The following is a 27,459-nucleotide window of genomic DNA, read 5'->3' as shown; positions in this document are numbered from 1 at the left end:
TAAATTTCTCTTTATAAATTATTGAATACTAAATCGATTAATATTGCTTGCTAACATGATTATAGGGCTCTATCATAGCTTATGACTTATATATTAGGCCTTTCTGAATCATTAAATAAAATCCTTCAGTTAATGTAATATTAATTGCTAAGTATCTTTATCTAAAATTGAGAGGTCAGTTAACATTAATTGCTAAGTATCTTTATCTAAAATTGAGAGGGCAGTTAGAATGAAACAAACTTATTCTCATATTATCTTATTATTTCACCAATATAGTATACAGTAATTATTTTCCTTTTTTTGGGCTTGTGCTTATGATTGTATAATGTACATACCTAAGCGACTGTACACAAATGTTCTTGCAAAGAACATAAACAAAGTAAAAGAAATGACACATGCTTCATTTGCATGCAATAGTCATACAAGTCATGCAAACAAAACATGCATATATCAGAATTTAAATAGCAAACAAAGCATAGCATAATCAAAAACAATAATATGAAATCAAAATGAAAAAGCAGACTTAACTTGCATGCTCATTAGGCAAAAGTTAAGCAATATTTGTTAATAAAACTAAGAAAAGTACAACAACAAAGTAGTAAAAGTAAGGTACCCTTTTATAACATATTTTTATTTGCTTTCAAAAAAAGCAAATAAAAATTGAAATCACAAATCAAATATGGAACAAACCTATTTATAACAATTTATTAAAATCTCATAGCCCAATTGTGGGAGTTCTCAAAAATACATATTCAATTGGCACCCTTTTATGAAGGTAATGTAAACAACTCTTCTGCCTGGTATTTTCTAGTAAAATGCCATTTCTGCAAGAAGCATGCACATTCCTAAAAAAATATGAAACAATTATTCTAATTGACTTGAACCATGTTTCTTTTTGCATCATGTACAGTACAAGCAAATATCATAGGTTTTCACAACTTGTTTTGCCAATTTATTACTACTGTATTATTGCGTACATTTGCTGCCAAATGGTAAATTTACTTTGGAATACTATGTGGGGTGTTGGTACCAATTACAAGATTTCATTTTAAAAATTGAACAATTATGAGCATATAATGTAGAAACATAGATGAAACGGTAAGAATGGATCTTGTGGGAGCAGATATGCTGGTTTGCATGTAATTTTTTTTTATTTTGAATGCTTTTATCCATACATATAGGAAAATTCAATCATAGATTAAAAGGTTAGTGAACTTGAAATTAGTAAAGTAAAACACTCTAACTTAACTAACCTACTTATGCTCTCCCATATGAATGCTCCCACAAGATCCATCCTTCCTGATGAAACAACTTTGGTTTGCTAAATAGTTGCTTATTAATGAAAAATTAAGGTAAACATTTATAACAACAACCCAAGGTAAGCTGCTGAGAATATAACATAACTACAGTATATATACAGTATATCAAAGTTGCTGTGAGTAGCCTATCTGGAAAAGGCATGGAGACCCAATATTCCCGAATTGTATGACAGTGATAGGAATTGGTATGTTTATTTCATATTTCTAGAGATTTTCAAGATATGCAAATATAACTTTAAGGTATTTATTTGAAATACAATTGACTCCCGTAAATGACAAGAAAATATAGTTTTTCTAGTTGATTTTGATATGTTTTGCAAGATAGCTTCATTTCCATTGCAAATTACTGTTGACGTGGTTAGGTAACTGTTGGCATGGTTATGGTACTGCTGATATGGTTAGGTTTACTGTTGACATGATTAGGCTACTGATGTACACTACCAGGAAGGTTAGGTTGGTTGTTGGGGTTTCAAATGGCAAATATTTTTTTCTAGTCGAAAATCACATATAAATATATTTTCTTTCCGCTTAGAGGCGTCCACCGTATTGTAAATATTTTCCAATATTTATTTCGGAATAACACTGCACCGACATTCAATTTTGCTTTGGTCTATTTTATTTCTTCATTTTCTCTAAAAGTCATCATGTACTTTGTAACAGATGTAATGATTTTATTACCTTTCTTTATTCTGAGGAAAAGCATGAAAAATCAGATGGGGAAAATCATTTTTCGTCCTATTGCAAACCACATACGGGTGATGATGGCTACGCCCACTCATGATTGAAATTGAATGCCCCGCTTTGTGAAAAAGTAAACAAACAGACGATGTAGGCAGGTGCAATGGTACCGCCATCTTCATTTCATGCCAGGTACTAAATTGTATGCGGCCGATGCGGCTGTGGCTTGAGCTTCCCATCTTTCGTGTATTGTCTTTGCTCAAGTGGATGATATGACTCTTAAATTTGAGAAAATGAAACGTAGTACTATTATAGAATTAACATGCAAATTGAGAATCCAGCCGTTAAGTTCACACATTTTTAGTTTTCTGTAAAAGAAAATTATAGTGGCGGGTTTGTCTGTTCGTCTACCCTCAGATCTTAAAAATTACTGAGGCTTGAAGACTCCAAACATCCATGATCCAACACCATGATCTAGCCACAGTAGTTTTCATTTTATTTAAGGTTAAGGTTAGCCATGATCGTACCTCTGGCAGCACTATATGTAGTACCATAGGCCACCACCGGATCGTGGCTGAGGCCATCACCGGATCGTGGCTAAGGCCACCATCGGATCGTGGCTGAGGCCACCACCGGACAGAAAACTCGATTGCACCTAAGAAACTTCGGCGCCTTTTTAACTTGTTATTTTAGAAGATAATTACAAATGGTATTTCGCAATTTCATGTTTGAGAACAGTTGCCCACAACCGCCAGACGTTGAGCTGTATACAGTACACCACTACAGTCGTAACTCTTTAATCGTAACGCATTGTTGGAGGGGGCCGTCGTCTACTCGTTCTCCTCAGCGTCTGCATTGTGACAATATGCTGTTTATGTTTTCGAGTGTAACTACAGCCTGTCAAGGTTAAGTTAGTTACACACAGACTGATCTTGTTGTGGTAATCTCAAGTCTGAAATGCCAGAGGATTCTCAGATTCTTCAAGTTGTGGTACTAAAGGTAAGTGATCAAGTACTAGCCTAGATGTAAGATAGGGAGGCCTATCAGTTTTAGAGGCGATGAAAACCAACAAAGCTCCTCACTAGGGTTATTCAGTGTCTTTTGGGACTAAAGAAACCTATTGTAGGTTAGTGTTCACACGGAAGGGTTATGATAATGAGAGATACAGTTATTATGTCTGGTTAGGTTGTGCTATGCCTTCTGAAATACTTAGTACAGTCAAGTGGTAACCTAGGCCAAACCACGTGACTCCCTCCGGCTACATTGGCTCCTTGTTTGATTGTTGTTGAATACTTGTACCAATTTAGGGTTTTGGAGCTATGTAAATATAGGTATACGCAGGTAACCATGAGCTTATTTGTTTACACACAAGGTTCTAAGCCTCAAGTTAGTTAAGTATTATACTATGTAGCCTAGGCTAGACCCAGTGACTTGAAAAATGACAGGTTAGGTCTATGTTTCGAAGATTCGTCCCACCATTCCAGTAATGACACCATTGCAACATTTATTCCCAATACAGGCAATTTTTAAAACCATTGTCTACTTATAGGTCTAGGGGTTGTCAGTTTAGGTAGTTTGAAGTGGATATGAATTTTAAGATTTAAGCTGTATCAGCCCTCATCGGCACAATATCATGCCCAAAGGTTGGCAGTAAACGGGATTGTGTTTTCTGTTAATGGGAATAACAGGCCCAGCATGGACCACTGGCCTCGGTCTAACAACTGAAACCGTTCAGTTTTCTTTATGATCATGGGATCTGTAAGTAACTTCTTTGGTGATGTTTGGTCATATGCTGACAGAAAGCCAGCCTTGTTGTTGCAAGAGCCTGCAAGGGTTAATGGATATCTGTTCCTTGCCTACCTATATGCTACCCGTGCGATTTTTACTTCATAAAGATGACGAATGGATGGACCCTTGCTTTCTATAGATTGTCTGACAGGATGCACATGTAAATCAAGTATGGCAATCAACCTAGCCTGTATACACTACCGGCCGTGCCATAATAAAGATAGTCTAACCAGGAGATGGAAACTTCGTTTACGCGAGAAATATCAAATTGTAGAGTAGCCTATTTCGTGTGTTTGTGTGTGTGTGTGTGTGTGTGTGTGTATGGAAAATGGGGATGCCCCCCCTTTTATTTTTCTCCGGCTCCCTTTTGAGATTTCGCCCCTATTCTAATTCATCCAGTGCATCCTCTGTTAGAGTTCGAGGAGTTATTTCATTCTCTTTTCAGTATCCATTTAACTAAATTTCTGAATGGCAAGGAAGGATATCTGTCAGTATTTCATGTTTATTTTCCATGTAGAGCTGATGCGGATGTTATATCTTTTTAATTAGTTCATTGAACGCGTTGCTGTGTTTCAATTGAACCTCAGGTTATTTTGTCATACTTGTCTGTATATTTATATACCTAATTTGCTTACCTTTGGGCCTATATTTGCAATATATTCTATACTCTGTTTTTTTTCATCTGTCCTCCGCCTATGGTGTTTTTGTATGGTAACACTGCGTCCCGGGCTTTAGATAGTTACGCTATTTGTAAGTTTTAGGTAAATAAAAGGATATCTGGGTGTACATTTGCAACTGAAAAGTGTTTTAATAATTTTCTGTATGCGAATTACACCGTTAATATGCGAAATAGGATATTATTATAATCGTTGAATGTAAGCTGAATGTAACTATCTAAAGCCCGGGACGCAGTGTTGCCATACAAAAACACCACAGGCGGATGGACAGATGAAAAAAAACAGAGTATAGTTATTTTCCTTCCATATTCTTTGGCGTTTTAAATATATTTGTTCCTTTTTTCGGTTGTTGACAAATGAATCTTTATGTTAATTAATTTTTATGTTTTTATCCTCATGAGTTTAGTTTCCTTTTCGTAGAACTGGCTCATGGATATATTTCCGGTTAAGGTTTTAATATCTTCTAATAAATATTTGTATTAAGAGGTAGTGTCCACATCCTTTAGTTCGCCCGATGAATCAATCTCTAGTCTTGAAGCACCGTAGATATGTTCATTGATTGACAGTTCAAGGATTGCTAGATCATCTGAAGAGTTTGAAGTTATTCTTTACCGAATTCAAGAATTTGTTACATGCAAGAATGAAGGCATAGGTCTCATTTGCCTGAATGTTTTCCCAGTGTTAGTATTGTGATGCATGTATTTTGAATGGGCGAATACACTTTACTTGAACTTACCCGGGTTTTTGAATAACATTCCTTGGTGTACTCAGCAAACTGTTTCTTTGATTTGTTATTTTCAACGTGACTTTTTTTTAGAGAGTTATTTTATTCCCTTCAATTAAATTTGGGCAATCTTGTTTGCTTGTTAATTGAAAAGGCCATAAGATGGAGCCTCCATTGCCTGGCCTTTTGCGCTAAATATCATACATCCATCCATCCATAAGATGTAGCTGTGTCCTAATAGTACTGTAATAGTATTATATTTTCCCCTTCCTCAGAACTGTTATGACTAGAACTATGTCTTATACTGAATGTATTGTTCTTTCTTCTTCCTCAGTACTTTGTGTTTTGAGTCCATAACCTGCAGAAAATAATGCTGGTATTTGCAGAGAATAGTTATTATAACTTATATTCAGTACTTTTTCTAGAATTAAATCGGTTAATAATTACGACCTAATCTAATTGCTGAAGTATCTTTATAGCCGATTGTCGTCCAGTAGTATTCAGAGAAAGGTCATTCCCCCCCCCCTTTTTTTTTTAAATAAATATTTAAGATTATTCCTATAACTGCTCTCCCTTGATATATCCACGGTTTCTGTCATTTCCACGGAACAGAGTCCAATTACTTTACAATATTTTCTGCGATAACAACTGGAGTACTTTTTTTTTTAATTGTTTCTGTATAGTCATTGAATTGTATAAATTATTTATTTATTTTTAAATCCTTCATTGTGATTCACTCATAATGTCATTTGCATCGTGTCTTCTATATTATGTATCGTAGTCCATATGGAAATGTACCTATCTATTTGTAAGGGCAGTCGGTCTTAAATCCATAACTGTTGGTCCCTGTTTTAGGCTCGGGTCTGGTTTCTGATTTGTCCCAGCATGCGCAATTTTCTTGTCTGATATGTCCCAGCATGCGCATTTTACTTGTCTGATATGTCCCAGCATGCGCAATTTTCTTGTCTGATGTGTCTCAGCATGCGCAATTTTCTTGTCTGATATGTCCCAGCATGCGCATTTTACTTGTCTGATATGTCCCAGCATGCGCATTTTTCATGTCTGATGTGTCCCAGCATGCGCAATTTTCTTGTCTGATGTGTCTCAGCATGCGTAATTTTCTTGTTTGATATGTCCAGCAGCAGCATGCGCATGTTTCTGGTCTAATATGTTCCAGTATTGGAATTTTTCTTATATCTAAGATTTTTAAAAAGTAATTTTCACCAGTCTTTTATCATCTCTAATATAATTTTTATTAGCTTGTTCTGGCTGATGTCAGACTGTCCTTTGCATTCTTTTGTTTTTCGTTCAAATATGTCGTGTTTTTCACCTCCGATACTTCACTTCCACCCTCCTGTTTCGTTTTTTGTTCATAATGTTCAATTTTTTCCATCCACATTATGTATAGCACTACCTTATTTCTCGTTATAATTGCATCTACTCTTGATATACTATCAGATATATACTATATAGATATATATATATTATATATATAGATATATATATATATATATATATATATCTATATATATATATATCAGTACTGATAATCTTCTTAGGCACGAAGATATGGTAATTCATTTGTATTCCACATAGGAAAATGAAAATGGAAAATGGTTTATCTCAGAAAATGCTCAACAGTTTCGTCCTCCAATGGACCTCTCTATTTGGAGGACGAAACTGTTGGGCATTTCTGAGATAAACCATTTTCATTTTCCTATGTGGAATACAATTGAATATATATATACATATATATATATATATAATATATATATATATATATATATATATATATATATATATATATATATATATATATATATATATATATATATATATATATATATATATATATACTTCCATACATACATACATACATACATACATACATACATACCATATATATATATATATAATACATGTACATACTACTACATACATACATACTATATATATATATATATATATATATATATATATATAAATACATGCATCTACATACATACATACATACAGTTTGTGTGTGTAAGGTAAGATGCACAGTGATATACGTTTCTTTTTGTGCTGAAAATATATATTTTAAAAAACTTACAGCTTTTGTCCAAGTGTTGTAGTTGGATGAAAGCTCTAAGTTATTGTTATATATATAATATATATTATATATTTATTTGTATATATATATATATATATTATGTATAGTGTATATGTATATGTATATGTATATGTATATATATGTATATATATATATATATATATATATATATATTCAATACATAGGCAGTTTTATAACGTACTTATTGTGGATCTTACCTTACACTTCTGAGAAGTTACGACATATTTATATATGTATGTTTATATATGTGTATAATATATTGGTATGGTATATGATGTATGTATGTATGATGAAGTATAGTGGGCCTTGAAAGACTCCATCACTTTGAAGATGCTGGAGGGGCAAAAGCTCCAGCTGCTGCAACCTGCAACAACCGGGGCACTGTCACTTGTCCCCGTGCCTAATTCTGCGTGGCTTGGTTCCCTGAGTTCTTCTGCCAAATAGGATTTGACAGAGTCATTACCTGCGACCGGTTAGCTGCTGACAGAAGGGGAGTGGAGGAGCTAACGATATTCAGGATGGGCTTACAAATTGAGATGACTGACTCCGGGGCGGTTTGCTAGGCCGCACCATTGGTAGAGTGTCTGCTATAGACGGTCATGGGTTTCCTGGAGGATTCCTATTGGAATTGGCTCTTCCTCGACTGCTGGCATGAGTAGTGGGGCCAAGCCAGCGGAGGGAAAGCAACTGGGACTTGAGCTCCGGGAGGGAGACTCGAGTCTTGCCTTGGCACTGGCACTGACGCCCTTCCTGGCTTAGTGAGAGGATACAAACCTGGCTGAGTGCCCATGAGGGACGGAGCCTGGTACTGCCTGGCACCTTCAAGTGATACTGGCCGTGCAGGGGTAGTTCTTGGAGGCCCGTGGAACGGGTCTGGAGCTATGTAAGGGAGGGGGCCCTGAGACGGTGCAAATGTAGGAAGAGACTTAAAATCCTGTCCTAGCAGGAGGTCATAACCTTCTGGAATATAGGTTGCTACTGCCATGGTACATATCTAGAGAGGTGAGGTCGTATAACTCTCAATCAGACAGTAGGCAAGAACATCTTGACATGGTTGGGGCTCTCCATCGTGAGGAATTGGTGCCTATCAACCCAAGCTCCATAAGTAATTTTTATCTTCTCGAATGATGGATACCTGCGCACTGTTGTCATTGAAAGCTAGGACCTGGTGGGCAGGATAGCGACCTCTGGGAGGTGTGACAAATATAGGGCCCTGAGTAGGAGGGCCTACAAATCCCAATGTTTCCTACATTGGTTAACATCAGCTCGTAAGTTAGAAATATCTTTCTATAAAAGAAATTTAGATCTTCATTGGAATAAAATGCAATGCTCTAAAATCACAAAGGCATAGTTATAAAATACTACGGATAGAATCTTCTCCATGAATCACGCGTTCATTTTTACTCTGAATCTGCCTGTATGATTATGCCTGACCATACATATGTATGTACACAGTTCCACAGTTATATATATAATATATATATATATATATATATATATATATACTATATATATAATGTGTTGTGTGTGTGTGTGTGTGTGTGTAAAACTGAGTCATTGTGTGTACATACATATATAACTGTGTAACTGTGTACATACATATGTGTGTGGTCAGGTATAATCATACTGGCAGATTCAGTTTAAAAATGAACACGTGATTCATAGAGTAGCTTCTATCTGTAGCATTTTATAAATATACCTTTGTGATTTTAGAATATTGCATTTTATTCCAATGAAGATCTATATTGCTTTTATAAAAAGATATTGCTAACTTACGAGCTGATGTTAAACATTGTAGGAAATATTGGCCATTTGTAAAATGTGAAATTTCCATGGTGTCGTGTAGGGAAATAATATACTGATTTGAGTTTTCCCAGGGAAGATAAGAATGTTTATTTTTGGAAGGCTTATGGCCTTAAATACTTTTAAAGCAAAACAGAGAAACCTCGGCTTGAAAATTCTTTGCTTCATTGAATTGTAGAAGTATTCATGCGGACTCTATGCCAGGTCACAAGACCAAACATTCATAAAACAGTCAGTCAACATTCATGCAGATTGCTCACTGAGCAACAATTCATGCCGCCCTGTGGTCCGTCTAAAGTTTGCACGGTCAGAAGATTTCAATAACTTAGGGAAAACTAAGTGATACCATCAGTTAAAATATCAAGAATTCAGACAGTTAGTGAAAATGCGCCAAAAAGGAAAGTGCTGTTTTCAGTAAAAGGAGGTGGGCCTTGCAACCAAATGTCCTAAATGTTGAGTGCTTATCAGGTCTAACGATTTTTTTTTTAATCCCGAAAAGAGGAGTAGTACCCTTTTTGAAGGATAGTGAATATAAGAATCGAAGAGTACGAGGTGAGGATGCTTGGGAATATATTATGATGTGCAAGTCCGTTTTTGCTGGCATTCATTTTGTCTTCAAAAAACTATTTTTCTAAATGAAAGTTGGGATCTTTTTAAAATTATTTTTTATCAGTTTGCCAGTTTGACCTACAAGTTGAAAGACCATAAACTCGTACGTAATTTTTTCAACATTTGCAGTAACGTTTCTGCATATAGAGGCTTCAGTCATCGTATTAAAGGGTTAAGAAACCTTAGTCATATCTATTATCATTTATTAGATTTGAAAATACTGTACAGAAATATCTAAGTCCTATTTCCAAGCAAGCGGTCTTGAAATGATGGTATATTTAGTCTGGTTGATAAAAGGAATATTGTAAAGCCTTTTTTTTTTAACCAAGATTTTGTGTTCCCGTTGTGTATTAAACCTTTCCAAAATCACAAAACGCACTAAAGTTCACCTTAATGGGTTATGTAAAGATACTTGTTATTCTAATACTTTCACGTTTAATCCTTTCATTTGGTCACGGTACGTAAAGTTTATTTATTTATTTATTTTTTTATTTTTTTTTGAAAGCACACACGTCTGCCCAAGCTCAGTTAAAGAGTTAAAACTAGCTAAAATATACGTTTGTTGAATAATTTCTTAAACATTTAAACTTATATTCATGACCTTTCTCTTTATATATTAAAATATTCAAATATTATATTGTAGTAGAATAGATAGCGTTTATTCTGTAATAAAGGGTAAATACATAACATTTTATCGCTTTTATGTTCATACATACTATTCGACTTTGAAAAGCTTTGAGGATCAGTGAAAAATTATTTGGAAAACTTTTGTTATGATGGCCGAAGTTACTGCATTGTTCTTGGCATTATATGATATTCAGGACAATGGATTATTTAAAAACACAGTAATGGATTTGATACAATGTTTAGAATTCCAAGTACAAAATGTATTCATAATTAAAATTCATTTATTGTTTTAAGATCTCTTAAACTTTGCCAGTCTACCTTATGTTAATTTATGAAGAGGTTTATGCTTAATCGTTCGTGTGTATATTTACGTTAATTAACTAAGTGCAATAACTAGAAGTAGTTTCTAAAACTATTTTTAGTTATATATATTTTTATAAGGTCCAGTGATTTTTTCTTGTGATAACTATCCTGGAAGATAAATCACGGGAAAGACATGAGTGGCGGAATTTTACAGAGGCCTTTTGCGTCACGCGGCTTTGGAGGCGATGATAATGATAGTGATTGCTCTCCTATGCTTCTGGTGACGTTTTCTAGTGCTTTTCTCTCCGACGCTCTGCATGGTTTTCAGAGGATTTCCTATGATTACCGGATCTTCGTAATTCAGTGATACCGAGTGGGCGTGTTAGTGATTCTGGAGTATTTCTAGAATTCCAAGGGCATTTATTGATTTCAAGGGGATTTCGAAGGGAATCTCGGTTATTTTCAGGTGCCATTTGCCGATTCTGGGGCCATCCAAGTAGTTCAGGGGTTACCCGACATAAGATTATATTGTCTATTTGGATTTATATATTTTATTGATTATTTTTTTTTTGGTCGCGTGTGGTGTTGGCTTTTCGTTATTGGTCAGCCTATAATTCACAGTATGAATTTAAGTAGTATCTTTTGATTCCTGTGCATGTCAATTACGTACTGACTGCATGTAAGAAACAAAGGGACAGCAGTTGATGATTTACTCTATGTTTATCGATATGTTGTTTATTGACGACTTCTGGCAGCGAAATTGTTTGCATAGTCTGGCAAATCGTATTAAGGATTTTGTTTATACAGTTTTACATCCTAGACAGGTGGTGAAACAACAAAGGTGTGAGGATGAATGCTAAAGATTGGGAGGAAACTTGGAATGTTTATGGAAGACAGGGGTGAAATATTTGATAGGTTTATTAAACTAACTCTGCTCTCAAAGACAAGTGTGGACATTGAAAAGAGTGAAAGACCGTGAAAGCTACAGAAATCGTTATTTATGTATTACAAGGAGATTGGATAAAAAAAAAAAAAAAAAAAAAAAAAAAAAAAAACGGGAGAGACCCAAAAGGAGGTTGTTAGAAGATTTGATGTAGGTGTTTTGCAGAATGATAATTTAGTGAAAAAAGTAAATAATTCAGAATTGTTGCGAGAGAGGAGGGGATGAAGCTGTAGAAATGCAGTTCAGATAAGACTTTTGATATTATGGGCCTCGATATCCAGGAAGCAAGAGGTGAGTGGTACAGGGTGCGCGGGGTGTTTGACGTATTGCCAGTGAGCTCTCTGTGAAGGTATATGAAGCAAAGCAAATAGTGGTATGGAATTTTTTTTTGTGCCAGGAATCATCCATGATTCAGCAACTGAAGTGTGGATATGTTCATTGTCTTATCAGAGGAGCTATCCCAGCTATTTTGCATACCGTTTATGTGTGCGTGTATAGAATGGATAAGAATGAGAGTGAAAAGGTGTTTGTTGGTAGGTACAGAATTTATGGGATAAAAGAAAATGGAAGGAGTCTTGTGGAAATGTGTTTGGAAAGTATCGTCAGAAATTTATGATTGCTAAAGAATATTCATAAGTATACTATGCTGGGAGAGCGGTAGTAAAATAAGCAATTTATTAGCTTGTAGTGCCTACACAGTGGATTTAGGAGCACGTTAAGGGGCGTAATAAGAGGGGTGGGCGGAGGTATGTCTGCAAATTATTGGTTCAACAATTAAACATCAAGACCAATAACCTACAAATTTAAACTTAAGAAAGTTATGTGAAACAGTGCCTTTAATTGCTATGAAGATAAACTTGTTTGATAATAATGGAAGGAGAAGAGTAAATTGGATAGGGTAATCAAGTGCTGTAGGGAGAACAATGGATGATCCGACATCCAGCTTATTCGAGACGCACGTAAGATTTTCCCTTCACGCATAAGTTGTAAAGATAATATTCCTAACTTAATGTGAAGTGGTCTTCGTAATTAATACTCATACTTAGTACTGCTCATACTAACAACAAGGACCAAATGAAAAGGACACAGATTAAACTCGTTCATATATTCTTAGTTATAAGTGGAAACACAAAATAATTGAACAGAAACCTTGCCTCTAAATTCAGTACACCAAATAAATTAAAATGTGCTAAAAAAATTTTGGTCATATAGAGCCTTGTTTCGCTATCGAAAATTGAAATAAATACGCTATATGTTATTCGAAATAATTTTTAAAATGCACATTATTTATTTTTTACAATATTCATTCTAATAAATAAATTATGAGTATCCTATCCTAAAATTCCTGTATCTTTAACACAACACGAAACACCCTTTTCAGATCTTTTTAGGCTCTCCATGGACCTTTCCTACCCCTCCCCCCCAAGAAAAACAACAAAGTAGTCTGTAGGGTTACTCCCTGAGTAAGCGAAAAGAAGTTTATAATTAGGGAATTTTATGGAGAGAAAAATTATTGTGCAGTATCGGTATAAACATAAAGTTGTGGTATAAGAAAGTAATGTCCTGTATTAAATGTGGAGTGGCTGTTTGCAAATGACACAATACTAAATGGGAATTGGGAAGAGAAGATTCTGAAATAGTGAAAGAGACTGAAGGCGTTTGGACTTTGGAAATAGTTGATCGTAAACATGCATGAGAGTAAGGATGGTGTACACGGGAAGCGTTAAGATAGAGCAGCGAATGTGTGTATGGTGAGAAAATGGAAGCAATAGATTCTTATAAGTGTTTGGAAGTAAAGATTTTGGATGATTGTAGAATGAAAGAGTAGGTTAAGGAATTTTAAAAGCAGCGGGCTGTGCAGATGTGGAAGAACTTGGATTGTCGTGGAGGGCAGGGGTGGAATATGCAAAGGGATTGTTGAGCCAACTCTTCATGGAATAGAAGTGTGAATGTTGACTGTGAATGAATGAAATAAGTGGAAGCTGTTAAAATGAACTGTAGCATGTGCAGCGTATGTGGCATATGAAGGAATGGAGAGGAAAGAAAATGATAATTTGCTTAAGAGACTGTATAGTGCTGAAGGATGGGGGGCGGGGGGGGGGGGGGGTTGTTTGATAAAAGGCAAATGCTTAGAAATTGGTGGGTAGATGGTGTGTAGGTGTTTGGAAGTTTTCTGGACATTTTTATTCTAGATTTAGTCGTTAGATTACCTGACCATTGTCTTGCTTTTGTCCGGTGCCTCCTATTGTTACGGAAAACGGCTTAATGCTGAAATATTACATACACTTGTTCTGCTATTAAATATCCCAAAATAGATCCCATGAATGGGTTAGGAAGTGATTTATTTCCGGTTCTCAACTATTCATATAGTATATCTGTTGATCGCAACAGTGAATTACGAACTTGGTAGGTAGTTGAATGCGGCAGGTTACAACGAATTTATAAAGGGCATAGGGGAGGAAAACTTACCCAGAGAACTTACTGAGAACCGGAAGGTTAAAAGCCCTCGAAAGCACCCTTTCCTAGGTGAAATGGCATAATATAGATTATATATATATATATATATTTATATATATATATACATATATGTATATATATATATATATATATATATATATATATATATATATAGATATATAAAAAAAAAAAGAATAGTATATTATACTATATATGATATAATATATTATATATATATATATATATATATATATATATATTATTCCTTTAGATGGAACCTCTTTTCTACACATTCTATTTCTAACTCATGGAGGGCACATAATAACAAACCATCAGGCTCTTTCTTCGGTTTATAGTCTTGCTACACTAGTTTATACCTCTAGAAATAAATACTGCATGGTTGGTACTCATTGAAAAATAGTTCAGGAAGTATAATGAAAAATTCGTAGAAAAAGAGTTCAGAAAAACAGTCGAAACATTCTACGTTGCTCAAATATATTGCAATTATAAAGTAAGAGAAAAACAACTTGATATTATCATAGAAAAGGTGCGATTAACCTGATGATGAAACCTGCTCAATGAAATTGCAAGTGATGTGTACAATTAAAATATCTTGATGCGATAAAAGGAACTAGACAATGAAGTATGTGAATACCGTCAAGTTGTATATACTTATAATTGCAGTTAAAGTGGGTGCAATTCCACTTAATCTTGCTTAGAATATACCACAAATACCATCGACGAATCCATATGCACGTCTCGTCCCTTTTGTATTAAAAAACGTTGAGAAAGGTATAGAGTCAACTTCATATAAAAATATAACATTTAGAAAAGTTACCATGCTGAGAATTTACGTCTCCTTGGTGAGATGGTGAATGACAGAGAAACATTTCCTATAGATGAGGTAAACCCCCAACTAATTATTCGAGACGAATAATGTGACAAACAGTTTCTAACACTGGATGTATTCATATGTACCTATCCCTAATTCTTTGCTTCAGACCTTATAAGTTTTAACTGGTAAATATATTTGTCAGAGCATTTCGTACTTGTGAGAATTGTATTTTGAGTTGATATTTTTTAATAGGGACTTGCTTTACGATACGCCGATAATGTTTGAAATCTTAGCACAATGACTACTGACTTGAAAACAGTCTGTAGTTGGTTTAATTAGTATTATATCTCATTTTCGTTTAGTGTACGTGCTTTAGCTTTACGACTTTTGATATGCAATTTTTGTGTCAAGGAACGTATGCTGGCTCTGTTGTATGGTCAAGATTCGTGTTAATACCTAATTTTATTATAAGTTTTAACATGACTAAAAGTTAAAAAATTATAAGATCGTTAATATTGCTGTGTACCGAGTGAAGTTTGTTTGAAGTATATTGTTTTCACGGCGGGATGGAAAATGACACACAAAAGAAACATGTCTTAGGAAGTTAGGAGCCTGTACACGAAAAGAAGAGTGCGGCATCTTAAGAAATCTGCAAAGAATGCAGTTAAAACTAATCAACAAAATATCCTTATATGAAAGATTGTCTGTGGAAGGCATATTTACGAAATAGGAAGGGACTATTACGCTAACTTTGTCGAAGTATGTAAAAGTTGAATCGAATAAGAGTTTGTAAAAGAAGTTGGAATCTAGTGGGGCGAACTGTTTGCGTCCTGTGAGGAATGTGGAAACAAAATATTGTGGCACAAAGTATGGGTGAGTAGAAACGTGTATTTGTGGTGGTTTGGTTACATGGAGAGAATGGAGAACGATAGGTTCGTTGAAGTTGTGTTTCGTATGATTAGGAAATTTTGGGCGGAAGGAGGGGAGGGAAACAGAATGAGCCAACATAGAAGGGTTTAAAAGAAGAGTCGTAATGCAATGGACCATCTACTAGAGTGTATGAAGGATAAATTGGAGTAACTTCTTTGGAAGTCGATGCAATGATTATGAACATCTGTGTAGGGATAAGAAGCGGTAAATTTAGTGGACGCTTTCTGCAGATAGGTTCATCCTGTATTTCAGTATTTAGAGGATGAATATGACTGAGATCGGCATTTGTATTCTGTGGTCCAATCCTTTTAAAGCCCCGTCCACACGGTCGAGCTTTGCCTGACGAAATTTGCTCGATGTGACGTCAGAAGCGGGAAAAGTCAGAACTTTACCAGCTGTTTCTCCGCTTCTGACGTCACATCGAACAGAGTTCGGTATGGACGGGCCTTAAGGAGAAACGGCCCTGTGGTGCTTTTACACACATTCGACTGCGCCTCTGTTGACCTAAGCAGCGAATCAGACCGTTATATATATATTATACTAGATAGTAATAATAATCATATTATATGATTATAATATATCTATATATTATATATATATATGTAATAATTACATCTATTAAATTTACAAGATCTGTAAATATAAACCCATGACCTGAGGTCATGGCATTAGGAGGGTTCTACGTGACCAAAGCAGACCTAGATTACGCTATGCGCTGTCTGCAGTAGCCTGATCTAGCTCAAAGCTTTGTCAACATTTTATGTTTATGATAACTTTGCACAACAACTTCCATGGGAAGCGGTTGACCTGTTAACCTACGCCGGAAACTTGTAACTTCCGAGCCGGCGGACTACGTATGTTTGCTGAGATAGCTAATGTTCCGCTATCGACGCGATGCTTTAGAATGGCAGTTCCGCGCCAACCATCAAACATATCGGTCTTCCGACCGAGCTGCATCTCCTAGTATGGAGTTACAGAATAAAGTTGTTATCTTTGTTCAACTTGCCTGTTTGAATCATCTCCTTTAGTCAAGAAAGAACCACTCTACTAAGATATCCAAGGGAGATGAGAGGAACCAAAAATACTTACGAATGACAGTCGTAAGGAGAACACAAAAAGTCTATCGCCAAGCGATAAGACTTACATGTGGTGGCAGCGTATAACGAAGAATATAATTAACAAGACCCATATCAGCCGACCGAAGGTCTACAAGAACTAACTTCCACCTTCAACATCAAACTAAACAGAGGAAACGGGATCTTCAATCAACGCAACAGTTTATGAAGACGCAACTATGTCCTTCATCGAGAGGAATACAAGCATTTAACACCGACGTTTGAGCAACTGTTGTCACTTATCTTCGAGAATCTACACCGGACGAGAGCAGCATCGAACATCAACGGAAAGAAGAAAACAAACACAGGGAACATCACCCGATCACGAGCAAGGACGCAGAGTGTACAGCTAGACGCAGTAGTGCAAGGACGGAGGCTGTGACGTCATCAATCTTGGACTTCTCCACGCATCGTGCACCGAGAGAAGACCGTGACGTCATCACGACTTCCGACGCGAGACTTAGACAGGAACTGAGACGTCATCCCATGTCAACAATCCTTCGCAATATAATCTGGAGCTAAGTACCATTTTTATCTATTCAGGTCTTTTTTTCCTCAGTGAAGTGTTGTTCATCAAGAGTCGATCATCCAGTATTCTGGGGGTGAGTTGTTCGCCATATTAATCTTCCTTCATTACAGAATCAATCTTCAACTACGAGTTCTCGCCCGCAGATTAATTTTTTTTTCTCTTCTCGTTGTTATTAACCGTTTCTTGCAGGAATTCTCCGTATAATATTTTATCATATTATCTGTATTTTTGTATCTTTTGGAGGGGATTTTCCTATTATTATAACACACTTCTACAGTACATTGCTTATGCGTTTACGTAGTGGTCGAGTGTACTCTTATAGATATTTTGATAGGATTGCAAGGAATAGAAGTGATAAGAAAAAAGTGAAAGTCGAAATGGCAACTACTCCGGCTGGCAACCCCAATGTGGTGACTCTCGTTAGCGCGAGGTCAGCGATTGTCCCTTTTCAAGGTCGGGTCAATGGGTTCCTGCCTCAAAATGTTGAGGCATGGATCTCATCTGTAGACGCTCATTTAAAAGCAAAAAGCATCACAGACCCAGCAGTACAATTACAGGAGGCCAAGAGCTTCATTGACTTTGCAAAAGGTGACGCAAGTGCGTATCTAAGGGGGGTTTCTTTCCAAGAGGCGCTTACATGGGACGAGTTCAAAATTAAATTACGTGCCGTGTATGGGGGTGAAGAGGCTTTAGATGTAGTATTGGCATTGAGAAATATCCTTAACCAAGCCTCCATGACTCAGCTCAATGTTGTCGAGCGGGCGGCACTAATTGCCGACCGGCTAAATGAATATCAGGATAGTTTAAGTAACTCCGGGTGGGTTGCGGGTGCTAAAATCAAAGTGAAAGATTTTATCCGTTTGATCTACCTTACGTCTATCACTGCAATGTTGCCTGAAGCGTTAGTACGGTGTTTTGATAAAAAATTGCAGCCCGACAGTACGGAATTAGATGTGTATAAACAAATCAAAAAACACATGTCTAAATGTACCGACCTAGATCCTTCGCTCATTCAAGTTTTTGCAAAAAATGAGAACAAGCCACAACAAGTAAATGTGGTACATAATAATAATCAAGTTGCAGGGATGGTTTGTTATAACTGTAAACGACCAGGTCACATGATTTCAGACTGTCAGACGCGTTTTTGTTCAATACACAATAGGTTTCAACTCATTCATATAACCGTTGCTACTCGAGGAATCAACAGCAGAATGCTACAAACACGCAACCAGTTGCCAGTGCAAATAAAAAGAAGGGTCCTCAGTACTATAAGAAGAAACAACCAAACGGAAATTCTGCACAACAGCAGAAACAAACAAATCGTGCTTCAGGTACCTCTGTTCCTGGGCCGTCTAGCCAGAACTCGCAAGGGCAAGCGAATTTTCAAGGTGTGATAAACAAAACAAATACCATGTAGTTCACTCCAAGGGGGGAGAGGGCGATGTTGGGTCATCAATATCAACATCTTTTGTATCAAATAATCAGTTTAATCATTTATCAGATCATTGTGAGACAATTGATTTTCCTATGAAACACACGGCCGAATAAAAAAAATCTGTGCAGGTTCCCGTAGATTTGCAACAAATTCATGCAATTATTAGTCAAGACGAGTTGCGACCAACCTTACATGCAGTAAATTTGGACCATAAGTCATTCACTTTGTTCTTTGATTCTGGTAGTCCACGTAATATCATGGATTTAAGAACTCATCATTTACTCTTTTCAAATTTCCCTATAGAAAAGTCCGGAATAAGGCTCTCAGGCATTGGGAATAATGAATTAAATGTTGTGGTCGTAACTCATGTACAGTACAAGGTCGGTAAGCGCACGTTTGCTGATACCTTTGTCGTTGTACAAAACATTAAGATGTATCCCGCAGTAATTATCGGATACCCGTCTATGGGCACTCAAAATATTATCTTAGCACCTGCAAAACACGGCGTGTATATCAAAGGGAAATTCTATAGGTCTTCTAATACCCTAAAATCAGTTTTAGATAATAAAGAGACAGACAGAGTTGTCACTTACATTACGGAACCAATCACCTGTCTCATGAACCAAGAAATAATACAGGCAACCCAACAGAACTCTCGCTCACCCGTAATATCAGCTTGCACGCAAACTCTCGAGCCTAACGTAACTTCAAATATATTAGTGCGTGTAAAGAGAACCTTGCCAGGATCTGAAACATTAATCCTTTCCGAAACTCTGAGAACACACGGATTATCCGTCACACAAGCCATTTATACAGTCGGCTCACAACAACAATGTAACATCGAAGTCTGTAATCATTTGAATACCACTTTAGTAATCCACAAAAATCAACATATCTTGGATGCCGAAGTTTATAAACATCGCATTCTTACCGTAGCTGAGATAAATCACGCTCAATCAGTTGCGGATGAACCCCTTTTGCAATCTATAAAGAACAAAATCAATAAGGACATTCAAGAAGAAGAAATTCAGCAGAAATTTTTGAATCTTTTAACTAAATATCATGATGTTTTTCCACTACGGATGGAACCTTAGGAAAAACGGATGTCATCGAGCATCAAATAAGGCTCAAGGACAAACAGAAAGTAATCTATGTACCTTCGTACCGACTTCCTATGAAATTTCAGAATGAGATAACAGAGGAAGTAGGTAAAATGTTAAAAGAAGGAGTCATTAGGAAATCAAACAGTTCCCTTATAATTTTCCGTTAATAGTAGTACCGAAAAAAGATCGAACTTGGCGGATATGCGAGATTTTCGTTGTTTAAATGAAGAAACAATCCCTGACAGATTCCCAGTACCATGTACCGATGATATCCTATCCTTACTAGGCCAGAATAAATATTTCACAAGCCTAGACTTACTAAAAGGATTTCATCAGATTCCGTTGGAACAAGAGAGTATCCCATACACTGCCTTCAGCACAGCCAGGGGACATTATGAATTTTTGCGTATGCCTTTTGGTTTACGTTGTGCTCCTATAACTTTTACTCGTATGATAAACATCGTGTTTGGAGACTTGTTGGGAGATATCCTACATGCCTACATGGACGACCTAGTAATCTTTTCCAACACATTAGAAGAACATTTACGTAAATTGGAGTTAGTGCTACAAAGATTAAGGCAGCATAATTTAAGGGTAAAGATAAGTAAGTGTGAATTTTTTAAAACAGAACTAGTCTATCTAGGTTTCACGGTTTCTAGTGAAGGTCTTAAAGTCGTCCATGATAAGGTGTCGGCTATCCGTAACTTTCCGATACCTACTAACATCAAGGGAATACAGCAATTTTTAGGATGTAGCGGCTACTATCGCCGCTTCATCCGCAACTACTCAATCATAGCCGCTCCCCTAACCGATCTTATAAAAAAAGGCGTAGATTTCGTATGGTCTGAAATTCATCAACAGGCGTTCGATAAATTGAAAGATGAACTGTGTAGTTCTCCTATCTTGAAATTTCCTGACTTCGGTAAGGAATTTTTCATAGCAACAGACGCCTCAGACCTAGGAGTAGGTGGGGTATTGCTTCAACAATATGATAAACAGTTTTTTCCCTATAGCTTTTTATTCACGTAAACTGAGACCTTCCGAAAGTAAATATGCAGTAATAGACAAGGAAGGGCTCGCTATTGTTAATTCACTCGTGCACTTTAAATTCATAATATACGGTTATCCCGTCAAGGTTCTCACTGATCATAAGCCCCTAACCGACTTCTTTAAAGGCTTTAGTCACAGCCCCAAGCGAACTCGGTGGCACATGATCATTCAGGACTTTGGCGCGAGGATCGGGTATTTACCTGGGAAAGCAAATATCATTGCTGACGCATTATCACGCAACCCCTCTTCATCTTGTACCGAGCCATTAGCTGAATTAATAGATATCTCAACCTCCACGCCCATTGTTAAAACTATATCTGAACAGGAAGATCTGGGCTGGAGTGCTGAACTATTACAGACGGAACAAAGAAAAGATCCGTAAATAGAAAAAATCATCATTGCGTTAAACGGAAATCCGAAGGAAAAGGAATACCTAAAGTATAAGCAGCAGAATTATATCCTACAGGACAATATCCTGTGTAGATCCATGACGAGGAAAACCCGCAACACACCGCAGTTGAATAACAACCAGGTGGTGGTGCCTATCTCACTCATACCCACTGTCTTAAAGTGGTTGCATGAAAATCCACTGCACGGACACCCGGGTTATACCTTGATGTCACAGAAAGCCAAATCCTTATTTTATTGGCATACGATGCTTACAGATATAAAAAAAGCACATAGCAAATTGTCGCACTTGTCAAGAATACAAAGGGCACACGAAGACACCTGTCAGCCTAGGGGCTTACCCCGTGCCAAATCAACCCTTTGAAAGAGTACATTTAGATTTATTAACAGGATTTTACGAGTCAGACAGAGGAAATAAGCACCTCCTAGTAATTATAGACGCTTTGACTCGATATACAGAACTTATAGCGCTTCAAAAAACAAAAACCGCGGTCGAGTGCGCTAGGAAGTTTTACGGGTGCTACATTTGTAAACATGGAATTCCACACATCATTATCTCAGACTCGGGCGGGGAGTTCAATAATCATTTCCTTAACTCCTTGTGCGAATTCCTTTGTATAAAGAAAAGAAAATCAATACCATGATCTATCACCCAGAGTCTAATGGGCTAGTGGAAAGGGCAAATCGTAAGGTTTTAAACATTTTAAGGGTCACCTTAGGGGGGGCAGACCCCAACTGGGACATTGCCATACCTGCGGTACTAAGCACACTTAATCACTCGTATCATGTGTCTATTAAAATGACACCGCACGAGGCACTGTACGGTATCCCGGCCCGAACGCCTTTCCACATCTTAAAGCCTACAACTAATTTATCAAATCCTCTAAAGGATGTTATGGATGCAAGCATAAGTCGATATAATATAATTCGTAAGAATTTAGAAGAAGCACAAATCATAATGAAAAAAAATCATGATAAAATAGCTAAGCCAACTAGAACATATGCCGTGGGCGATCAGGTATACATACAAGTATACGTACGTAAAGGTTTAAATTATAAACTGACACCTAAGTTTGAAGGCCCGTTTAACATTTTAGAAAATTTAACGGCCAATAGAGTTAGGGTTCAAAATGTATCCAAACCCACTGATGTGAGAATAGTCCCATTGGCACATATCAGAATCTAAAGAAAGGTAGATGGAGTGAGGGAAAAAATGGTTGTATTTATGAAACTTGTATAATAATTTATATATATATATCTATTAATCATATTGTATGTAAACCTATTCTTTTACGCGAGTTATTACATATGTTTTACTCATTGCAGGTTTCAAAAATGAATCTGTTATTGTTAGGAGTGATATTGTGTATTCAGACATCTTTGTTGTATGGAAAGAGCGCTAGGACGAAAGAAATAGAATTTAATCATGGCTCGATTATCGAGAGAATAGATGATGTATTCATCGTGTCAAGTAATATTGTTATAGAAGTAGATATGCATGCGATTTTCTTGCCTGAAGATGACGTCCTTAACTTAAAGAATGACCTGATGAGTTTGGTATTTCCCTTAAGGAAATGCACGAACGTAATTTTCATGCTAACTCAGAGATTTCGCTAGCTCAAACACTAAGCGTCGCGGAAATGTTGTCTTATGACATACAAAATAAAACCGCCGAGGCAGAAGAACTCGCTCGTGACCTGCTGATGTGGTCTGTGCGGCACAATACTCTTGAACGCCGCAACCCGCTTATTCTGGCTGGACTAAACATCTTAGGATCAGTTGCGAATCTAGGCTTAGGAATCTCAAATCGCCTTAAGATAAATAATCAAAATAAAAGAATTGAGTTTTTGCAACACAAAACAGAACTGGCTTTATCTGAACTTCGCAGCCAGTTATCTTCGATCAATCAAATAATGAGTATCGTTAATGAACATTCAAATAATATCGATCAGGTCATGGAAGTTCAACATTTGCTGGCTACGTTAGCTTACTATAGTTCGAAAATAGATCATATCCGTGTGAAAATATCACATTTTATTGAAAAGTCAAAAGATTACGTAGAAGCAATTACGTTAGCAACAAAGGGTGTGTTATCTCCTCACCTCATGCCTATTAAAGATCTGACGTTAACTTTGGAAAACGGACGGGAGAAGCTAGGTTATATTCCTTTATTAGATGCCCATAAAGTAGAGTTCTATTATAGCCTAATATCAGTCAGCGTTGAAAATTATAGAATTATGATCACAATTCCTTTTGATTCTTCCGATGCTTGGCAATCATACAAAATAGCACCGTTTCCTACTTTCATGACGAATAACTCAAATCCAGTAATATCCAATTTAACGGGGCATGTACTGATTTCTTCTGATAAGAAATCATTTACAATCATTAAAGACTTAGATAAACTCACTCACTGTTCAGAAGCCATGAATAATAAAATTTGTACAGCTGACTCTTTTGAATTCTATCCTATATCAACGGATTCATGTGAGTTAGACATAGTGCTAAACGGCTCTCTCTCTCATACAAGCGAAGGTTGTCTGGGGAAACTTTATCCCTTTTACGGTAATAAATTCAATTACAGGATGAATAATGGTTCCTGGATCCGTTATGATACGGCCGGATTCGACGTCGTGTGTCCGGACAGTACCACCGCCCATGCCCCTATCTTCGTAGCAGCCGATGGTTGTACGGGGACATCTACAAACTACACCGTCAGAGGGGTCAACACGATAATACGTGAGAAGGCGTATTTCGCGAACTACACGTGGGCTTCCACAATCATCCCGTCACTACCTCTCCCATACAACGCGCGAGTAGCTCATCGTTTGACGCAACTGGCTGAGATGACCCACGCGTCATCGACTTATGCAGGTGGAGAAAATCTTCGCTACTACATTCTGCTAGCCGTGTTCAGCGTGACGGCCATATTGGTTATCGCCGTCAACATTTCTGCTTGGCGTAGGCTGAGGCGTAAACAGAAGGATCTCCAAGGGAACGTATTGGCCCGTCTAGATGACGTACCCGTTAAACTCAAGTCGTTTGCGTTTAGGGCCGCTTGAACCTGGCCACTTCAGTTCGTGCCTAGGGAATTGTCTGGAATTGTGTTGTGTGTGAAAAGCGGTCCGTATGCTGGCAAAAATGTAGGACAAGAAAGACTCACGCCTTTGCATTTGAACAGTTAAAGTATCTCCAGGGCGCCTAATAAAGCATTATAGCCCAATATTATACATTAATATATTCCTAAAGGTATTTTTCGGGCACCTAATAAAATATATCAGCCCTATATATTGCTTTTCTGCAGATTTCCATAGTTATACTATTATACCATTGTACAATTATATTTATCTATTACAAAGAGTGTCAAGTACTCTTTAACAATTATCCATGATCATGCTATAATCATTATTTAGTAACCATTATTCTTAATCAGGTTACCTGTTATCATATTAATCATGTATACATGTTTTGATTTTTACCTTTTTATTATTTTTTGGTACCTAATCATTATTATTACCAAACATGGATCTATATTTTCCATCCCTTGGATATCTTAGTAGAGTGGTTCTTTCTTGACTAAAGGAGATGATTCAAACAGGCAAGTTGAACAAAGATAACAACTTTATTCTGTAACTCCATACTAGGAGATGCAGCTCGGTCGGAAGACCGATATGTTTGATGGTTGGCGCGGAACTGCCATTCTAAAGCATCGCGTCGATAGCGGAACATTAGCTATCTCAGCAAACATACGTAGTCCGCCGGCTCGGAAGTTACAAGTTTCCGGCGTAGGTTAACAGGTCAACCGCTTCCCATGGAAGTTGTTGTGCAAAGTTATCATAAACATAAAATGTTTGACAAAGCTTTGAGCTAGATCAGGCTACTGCAGACAGCGCATAGCGTAATCTAGGTCTGCTTTGGTCACGTAGAACCCTCCTAATGCCATGACCTCAGGTCATGGGTTTATATTTACAGATCTTGTAAATTTAATAGATGTAATTATTACATATATATATATATATATATATATATATATATATATATATATATATATATATATATATATATATATATATATATATATATATATATTCACCATATGCCATTTTTCCACGTAGTGAGTATTGCTTGGAAGGTGATACACTAAGTTTTTAGCAAGTGTATGGAATGAGTTTGATAGCCCTATCCAGTTCTCACTGTTTGCGACTCTGCACAATCGTCTTACGGTCTCTAACCGATTATGTTAACATGCAAATAGCATTTTAATAGATTGGCCCCAAAATCCAATGTACATTGCTGCGTGGAAATCTTATAGAATTACACTATCATCCTTTTTAGCTAACGAAGTAAATTAATTAGAAAAAGGAAGATGCAGTACAAAATTAGCGCCGGAGTCGCTTCTTTAGTCTGTAATTCTACATGAAAAAGACTTTTTCGATGGATGCACACAAATTATATATATATATATATACATATATATATATATGTATGTATTTAATGTATGTAGTATGTGTATATATGTGTGTGTGTGTGTAATGCAATGAAGTAATGAGTTCCATGCTCATGACATCTCGTGACGTTCTGTCTCCCTTTGTCCTATTTTATGAGAATGAAGTTACACGACCAGTAAGTTTTGTACCCAGCTGCATAAAATTGATAATTAGTAGTTTCTTTTCTCCATTGTCATTACGCGAGCAAAAGAACGAGGAATTAAACCTAGATTAAGCGCTAGTCGTTCCAGCTTCTCACTCAGCAATTTTGTGGTTGCGCGAGTCTAAAGACCGTGGATTTGAGCGCATATTAATGTAGCCAGCTTCCTTCCTAATAGTTTTTATTTCTATATTTTTTCCTTTGAAATATAGCTTGTGTAAAGTATTTTAACCTTAAAGACGAAAAGCCTGAAACAATACAATAAATCATCGGTAGGGAAAGATTATTTGATCATAAAGCAAATAATAACGAATACCGGATGGGGATGTTGGGAAAATATAAATGTCATTAGATCATGCCAGTCTTTAGACGTTGGATCATACATACGTCTGAGGACTTCGTCCCTAAACTGATACTTCATACATGCTTCAGAATCGAACCTTTTCCGCAGACTTCGTAGGACACATAAATTAAGAGACTGCTCTGCATCGTAATCATTTAACTTCAATACAGGCGCAAGCGTTAGGAGAGCGTGTCTTGCTGAAGGTCATTTTCTTTTTGCAGTTTTGTGAAATGAAACCATTGTTTGGTTACTATTTTTTGCTTTTGTAATGTAAGTAAAAAAGGAGGGAGAATCGAACGCGGATAAATAAATGGCTTTTACGCTGCATTTCGGATAATAATAACTAGAGTCTGAGAAATGTATAAAATCATACTTCAGGTAGTTACCACAGTGTTTTCATGAACAACATAAGGACGAATGAAATATGCAAATAAGAAGTATAAATGGAAGAGGACTGCAACTACCGACGGGAAAAGATGCTAGTAACTGAGGTGAAGGGAAAAATTGAAAATGATCAGCTTCTCAGTTCGACGTTAGATCCCCGGTGCAGATTGTGCAGAATGGTTTTACGACATAGTGAACCAAATCGTCGTGTTCAGGCAGGAAACAGATGACGGGCGTCTATTTTCCACCAGAAAAGCGGCACCAGTGCTGGTGCGGGTTCGCCCCGTGAGTGTGTTCGTAGTCTGCCGGAGGGAGGCCGCGAGTGAGTGTTATGCTGTTGCCGCTGCTGCTGCTGCTGCTGCTGCTGCTATCACTGGGGTCCCCGTCACCGTCGCCGCTCGAAGGTGAAAGCTCTTTCTTGGTCATGACATTGAACAAACTTGCACCGAAGTTTAGTAACTATCAGCGAACGCCAGAGCAGCAACGGAGTGGTCACAGTCTTTCACTTTCCACCTTTTGCCAGTGTTTAGAGGTTGAAACATCCCGCTAAGTTATTGAAGTGGTGCTATTTCAGTTCTAGTTATATTTTGAGACTGAAAATCCCTGAACACTTGTTCCAAAGACTCGTTCTAGTCTTGT

General features: G+C 36.9%; 1 protein-coding gene across 2 annotated transcripts in view; it reads left to right on the top strand.

The window, feature by feature from the left end:
- Positions 1-2,654: 2,654 nt before the first annotated feature.
- Positions 2,655-27,459, top strand: part of LOC135223599 (dipeptidyl peptidase 4-like) — a 312,810-nt gene continuing 288,005 nt past the window's right edge. Inside the window, exon 1 of one of the 2 annotated variants that reach the window (XM_064262160.1) lies at positions 2,655-2,996. In XM_064262160.1, coding sequence (XP_064118230.1) covers positions 2,955-2,996 — 42 coding nt within the window. In that variant the 5' untranslated portion in view covers positions 2,655-2,954. Of the gene's footprint in view, positions 2,997-27,206; positions 27,225-27,459 lie in introns of those variants that run through there. The other variant, XM_064262158.1, reaches the window with a different exon arrangement.

This window comes from Macrobrachium nipponense, chromosome 10, assembly GCF_015104395.2.
Source record: "Macrobrachium nipponense isolate FS-2020 chromosome 10, ASM1510439v2, whole genome shotgun sequence".
Classification (NCBI taxonomy): Eukaryota; Metazoa; Arthropoda; class Malacostraca; order Decapoda; family Palaemonidae; genus Macrobrachium; species Macrobrachium nipponense.
Note: the sequence above shows the minus strand (reverse complement) of the source record. Positions and strands in the feature narration are given on the sequence as shown.